General features: G+C 33.7%; 1 protein-coding gene across 1 annotated transcript; it reads right to left on the reverse strand.

The window, feature by feature from the left end:
• Nucleotides 1–245: 245 nt before the first annotated feature.
• On the reverse strand, nucleotides 246–6327 carry LOC141665024 (glucan endo-1,3-beta-glucosidase 14-like). Its single transcript, XM_074470980.1, has 6 exons — nucleotides 6214–6327; nucleotides 4184–4224; nucleotides 3876–3909; nucleotides 3613–3690; nucleotides 2407–2595; nucleotides 246–1310 (listed from the first exon to the last, which is right to left on the reverse strand). The coding sequence occupies exons 1-6, from the start codon at nucleotides 6325–6327 to the stop codon at nucleotides 246–248; spliced, it is 1521 nt and encodes a 506-aa protein (XP_074327081.1).
• Nucleotides 6328–7331: the final 1004 nt, after the last annotated feature.

Consider the following 7331-nt stretch of genomic DNA (forward strand, 5'->3'; position numbering starts at 1 on the left):
AAACCAAAAACAAAGAATAAAAAACAACATCAAACACACAATTTAGTTGTTATGTACATGTGCATAGTTCTCTGCCCATGTCTCCTCACATTCCCCCTCCAGTAGCTTTAATTAACAATCAAACATACATAAACTCTATGAATATACAAGCTAATAAGTACAAATTTCGAACGTCAACATGTGTATACATAGTTACCGCACATGACTTATGATCATAAACATGACGAACCTTATGAGAATAAACTTTATGTATCTGAATTTACCTTATTATCATGACTTACGGAAGATATTAGAGAAATGGAAACGGTTGAAGTAGAAGTGGAGGTTGAAGCGGAAGTGGAGGTTGGTGTTGACGAAGTACTTGACGAACCCAATATGCCAACATCGTAGGCCATGCTTAAATCAGGTTGGTACAAACCATAGTTTCTTTCTGAAGTTGGTCCTGGCTTCATGTTTTCATTGAACAATGCAAATAAATACACTTCAACTCTCATTTTTGGCCTTAAAGGAGTCCCTTCATTTCCGTATTGTCTTCTCAACAAATTCCTAGTATAAGTAGCTGCGTTCCTTGCATTTGCACCAACTTCATCTTGGTCATCTTTTGATGGCCAACCGGTTTCTGAAACCCGAACCTCAATTCCTCCGAAGCCTAATCTTAGCATGGCAAATAGAACAGAGTCTACTTGAGCATATAACATATTGTCATAGTGTAGTTTTGTGTAAGGATCAACCATTCCGATATTCGGGTTAAATAAGACATAGTCCAAAGAAATCCCATTCGGGGAATCTTTGTATGCGAAATATGGGTATGCATTGATCCAAAATGGGGATTTAGTTGTCGACAAAAAGTGCAGAAATTGTGTCATTATTCCCGTGAGCTCCGGTTGGAAACTACCAGCTGACGGCCGGTAGGAATTCGCAAGAACTGCTAGAGAAGAAGGGGTTGAAACTTGAATATTTTGATCAAGCCCGAGTTGAACTAGAGCACCATGAATACTAATAATGGCTGGTACAAGTTTAGCCACCAGGGACGTATCGTCTCCTGTGAAGACCTCATTGCCAACAGCAATGTCAGTGATCCTAGTAGCTGGAACATTAGGTTTTATGTGAGTAGCTTGTTGTGGATCCATTAAAACACCTAGCATTTCATTTGGAACTGTCACACTTAGTTCCACGCCCGAGTGTGCGAATGCAGTTAAAATTTGAGGGTTGGTGTCGTAAATTCTTGCTTTTGTGATCCTTAATGATCTTAAAAGCTCAAGAACTTTTTCCGGTTGAGGTAGATTGTTGCCAATTTGGCCATATTGATTCTAAAAGATTGGACTTGTGCTAGAAAACTAAATCTTGCAATAAAGAAGATTCTGATTATTGGACAACCTGCTTAATATCTACTAATTACAAACAAATATTTACACATGCATAACGGAAGAATTAGATACCTAAAAGAGAGAAAGAGATGATTACGAGAATAATATGTAACATGGCAATTCTCTTACAATGAATTTCCATTATTTGAGAGAGAAAGACATGGGGAGAGTAAGAGATCAAGTGGGAAGAGGGGAATAAAAGGTAGTATTGGAAGTAATATTTAACTATTTTTGCAATCATACAAATGTTTTTTTTCGTTGTCTGAAAGGTAGTTTTTCCGTTGTCTATCCAACACTCGTGTGATCAAAGGTTGGACAACAGTTATTTATACACTTGTAATAAGCGAGATTCAACAACGTTTTTTAATAATGGTTACAATCAAGAATTCACAACGGGTACTCTATACTAACCATTGTTAGGAAATTTTTTAAACAACTGTTTCTTTATTCAACTACCGTCTACCTAACTTAACAATAATGGTTTTTTTAACCATTATTATTAATTTATTCGATATTTTCATAAACAACAGTTTATAAACTTCTTTTAACTAGTTAAAACCGTTGTCATTAATATTTTTTTTAAAAGACAATGGTGGAAAAGATTTAAACCATTTCAAAAAATATGAAAAGACAACAGTTTTTTTAAAAAAAATATGTGTAGTGAGACATACAACAATTTTCATCATTTTTTAAGTGGGTTTCACACAACTGTTTACAAAATTAATCTCATTATTTAAAATAAATCAATTTTAAAATAAAATAATATTATAATAATTCAATTGTTATATCACAATTGAAATTAAATTTATAATACAAAGATTTTGTACAAGAATTACAACTATCACTTAAAATCTATTTCTAAACATGCTCATTAAGGTACACAATAACTAATTTGCAACATTCAAACTAGTCAATCAATGCAGCCATCCTGTGTGGCCAGGTGTACACTCCGGTGTTGGCACTCCTCCTCTGTCTATCACTCCTCTGTCTATCACTGATTTCCTTCTCTCTCTCGGTGCTTCCAACTCTCTTTTTGTACCCCTTTCCTGGTCCGGCAGAATCTGGGGACCAACTCTATGTACGCTTGATGCACGGGTAAATTGAGTTGTGCCACTGCTGATTGTGGCTCGGGAACTGTCGAATATCCTGACACTGGCGCAATTCCTCCAGCCACTCTAGCAGAGTTCACGCTAACCCTAAACCCTTTCATAAGAAATGTAGAAATATCCTACAACTAGCGGAGATTATATGAACATTAAAGTCAGGCACCTACTTTACCATCTTTTCTTCATTTTACTCAGAGTTATTCATAAAAAAATAGATACTTAAGAAACTCACAACTGTCTTAAGCTCATGCCATTAGCCTAGATCTTTATAACAAGATCAGGGATATACTTACCTCACTAACAGAAAGAGATTGGGGCTGACCTGAGCTCCAGCACATGCCTTAACAAACTAGAATAAAAGAGTTCTTCTCTTCATTTCCGGCTAACAAAAGAAATTATGTAATAAACTTTTTAAGTTCGTGATCATTTAAATTCTTGTTTTGTCACTACTTAACCAGATTGTCATTGACTTTACATTAATCTTACTTCAAAATGAAGCAAAGGGATGAAACTAGTGCTCACTTTGTATCATGTAAAGTATGTGAGCCATGATTCTGCTTTCATTGCTCATGTCAAGTTATCAACCCTGCACAATCAAATTTGATACATTAAAATAGTGCAAATTATGCATATAGTCTGTACATACCTCGAAATCATGGTCATTTCAAAAATCACAGAACTAGCACATGGTTAGGTTATATATAAATGGTCGGGGGCGGTATGATTCTCACGCTATGTAGTCATACTATTTTATTGCATATATGATTTACAGTATTGTATAGTTTACTATATAAGTATTACACAAGCAGAGGCATATGTATAGCATGCCTTTTACAAAGAGATATTGATCATTAAACCTTGTTAGAGGATAGAACGTATAGTCTGTATAAATTTTGAACCATAATAATTATGCAAAGGTAAATTTGGTATGCTAGGTTCATGGAGCCAAATATCGTACATGAATTTTAGTATTATTTACTAGAATATGCAATTATATTCCCCTTTTTTCAATAAGGTATTTTCTTAACACCAATTTTCACTCCGCTTCTTTAATTATTTCTTCAACAGGACAATAGCTAGATGGTGTGTAATTATTCAAGGGAACAGAATTTGAAAAAAAATATTAGAGAACCGGTCACCTTAGGCTCAGGCTCCTTCTCTTCAGGATCAACTACAGGATTCTTCTTGTTGACCTCACCAGCATCTTCCTGTTCTGTCTGTTTTTAAACATCAACATTCTTCTCACCTTCAACAACAGGCTCTTCATTTACCCTGAATTAATAAATGGAATTACACATTTAAATAGCATTATAATTTTGTAACATAAAATACTAATTCAAATTTCGGAGCAGAGAATAAAGTCCTCACGGAGCAATATCATCAGTAGCAGTTCCCCAGTTACCCTGCCTGCACCATCACGCTTACTAAACTCATTTCTACAAAACAACATTTAAATTAAAACAATACAAAAGCAGAAATATAAGAGACAAGCCAAATACATAATTATATATATACACACACAATTAAGCACTTCCTATAACTACCAATCCTAGGAATAGAGAAGTTGATTTTACTTCTTGTACAAAAATAATTAAGCACAAATATCCAAAGTAAAGAGAACTGCTCAAATTATAATAACTATTACTATACTCCAACAATTAATCTCATCCTAACAATAAACAATACCAACTAACCACAATTAGAATCTACCTTACCAAGAAGAAAGACACAAAATTTCCTACAAAATGAGCCTGTAAGGAACCAAAGATTTATGTAAAAAACATTAAACACAAAAACAAACAAAACCTAGTAACACTAACTAAAATGGGTCATCAAAGAATCAATCTTTATCTCATTTCCACATACCAACAAAAAAAATTATTTGCTCTAAATTAGCAAGAAACAATAAAAGCCCATTTCAGATCCACACCCAAGAACTCAAATTGCATGTAATATAGATAAGCGTTTAAAAAGAGAAGCTTACCTAGGAGCACCAAAGGTAACAGAGCTAGGGTTTTTACTTTCTAAAACACTTGTTTCATTTTATTTAATCTGAGCCCCATATCGGAGCCATAGACATATCCAGGGGAGAGAAAGAATTTCGGAGTCCTGAAATACCAACAAATCATGCTTTCATGGAGAGAGGGGGAGAGAGGGAAAGAGAGCATCGATGGAGAAAAGACAGCGGTATAGAAATGACCGCCCAACAATTCACTACACAAGCCATCACTATGTTTCAATTGAAGATGAGGTTTGAGATTGAAAGTAAAAGAGGGAGACATTTTATCAGATTAAGAAGCAAAAGGGGGGAAACTAAATTTTGTGAAGGGGGGAAATGATTGAGTTACCGGGGAAAGATAATATTGGTAAGGAATTATTAAAAAATTAAATTTTAAATAGTTATTTCTTAAACAATTATTTTTTTATTTAACTAAGAATAAAATCAAAGTGAGTATAAATTTTTTATTTTTTATTTATTATTATAATGATTAGTGTCAAAATATTTTAATATTTGTATAGTTGAAGAGACACATATTCTAGGATCGTCGAAAAAATCATTATAAAAATTAATCTGGTAAATCGGGAATGAGTTTCGTTGTTGGGAGATGTACTTTTACTAGATTTTTCAAACCTGATATGCAAGATCAATTTGAAATTTTTTGATAAATTTTTCTTATGGTTAAAATAGATATATCTTAATATCCGTATGGTTTGATCGTCGAAAAATTCATTTTAAAAATCGGTCTTGTAAATCGGGAACAAATCTCCTTGTTATTTGTTTTTACAAGATTTTTCTAATCTTGACATGCGAGATGAATTTGAAATTTTTTGATAATTTTTTCATATGGTTAAAATAGATATATCTTAACATCCGTACGTTTCGATCGTTGGAAAAACTATTTTAAAAATTAATCTTGTAAATCAAGAACGAGTCTCGTTATTGGGAGGGTAAGTTTTACAAGATTTTTCTAATCCTGACATGTAAGATGAGTTTCAAATTTTTTTAATAATATTTATATATGACTAAAATTGATATATCTTAACATTCGTACGGTTTGATCGTCGAATAAATCATTTAAAAAATTAATCTTGTAAATTGGGAACAAGTCTCGTTGTCGGGAGTGGTACTTTTACTAGATTTTTCTAATCCTGACATGCAAGATGAATTTCAAAATTTTTAGTAATTTTTTCATATGACTAAAATTTATATATCTTAATATCCGTACGGTTGGATCATCGAAAAAATCATTTTAAAAATTAATTTTGTAAATCAGGAACGAGTCTCGTTGTTTGGAGAGGTACTCTTACTAAATTTTTATAATCCTGACATTAAAGATGAATTTCAAAAATTTTAACAATTTTTTCATATGACTAAAATTGATATATCTTAACATCCGTACGGTTGGATCGTCGAACAAATCATTTTAAATATTAATCTTGTAAATCGGGAACGAGTCTCGTTGGGAGGGGTACTCTTACAAGATTTTTCTAATCCTGACATGCAAGATGAATTTCAAAAATTTTAGTAATTTTTTCATATGACTAAAATTGATATATCTTAATATCTGTATGGTTGGGTTTAGATTACAATTAATTAATGGATAAACGATCTCAGTTGCACTTGGGTCGAATACAAGTACTCAAAAATAAGAATGTTCCACCTATTCAAAAACTAAGAGATAGCCAAAACAGAGAGAGTAAAATGTTGCAAATTCAGGCCAACCATTATGCAACCAAACCTGGCTTTTTTTTCTTTCTACCTCCACTGGACAAGGTGCACCACTTGGAGCATTCAACGTAACGCGTCCACCCAACTCCTCTCCGTACTTTCTTACAAATTTTTCCAGAATCATCTTCCATCCAAAATATACATTTGTTACAGATACAAACTCATGCACAAAGACATAAATTTATATAAAATGCATTTCATATATAGCACTATGTTATATATACCCAACACCTCTTGTCGTAGTGGTATCGCCCTCGTTTCATTTACGGGATGTTCAGGGTTCGAACATTATCAAATATAAAAAGGGTGTGTGAGTGTGTTTAACTAGGGAAAAAACTAAGTCAGGGTCGAGTGTGTGTGTTTAACTAAGAAAAAAAAACTATGTTAGATATGTTGGATATTAATCTAAACGTTGTGTCATTTTGAATAATTCAGCTGTATGTAGCGTATTAACAGCAGCATGAATAGGTAGTAGAGTAGTTGAGTTATATCAGGCTAGTGCTAGAGATATAACAGGAAGTGTCCGAGTTTGTAGCAACCACCTGGTGTGTGGTATTTAGTTCTTTTCTCATTTCTTTGTTTTTATGTTAAGTCTGTAACTTTTGCATAACTATTTTCAGCAATTTCATATATAAAACGAGTCTTTGCTCAAATATCTCTTTAGTTGTTTATTTATTTGCATCAATCTGGTATCAGAGCTTTAAACGTGGTGTATGCCAAAATACATGCCCAGAGCGGTGCCAATGGAATCGAACAAAAGTAAAGAAAATACTATCGGGCTGAGCTATCCAATGTTAACGAAGGTGAATTACACAGCATGGGCGCTTAAAATGAAAGTCTTCCTGCAAGCTCAGGGCGTGTGGGTTGCCATTGAACCAAAGGATCCGAAAGCACCTGTGGAGGAGAAGACAGACAAGTTAGCTTTGGCTGCAATCTATCAGGGAATCCCTGAAGATGTTTTGCTATACGTGTCTGAGAAAACAACGGCAAAAGAAGCATGGGAGGCAATTAAAATGGTGTCCCTGGGTGCAGATAAGGCGAAGAAAGCGAAAGCCCAGACGTTGAAAATTGAGTTCGAGTCTTTAAACATGAAGGAGACAGAGCAATTAGATGAGTTCTACATGAAAT

Source organism: Apium graveolens, chromosome 6, assembly GCF_009905375.1.
Source record: "Apium graveolens cultivar Ventura chromosome 6, ASM990537v1, whole genome shotgun sequence".
Taxonomy (NCBI): domain Eukaryota; kingdom Viridiplantae; phylum Streptophyta; class Magnoliopsida; order Apiales; family Apiaceae; genus Apium; species Apium graveolens.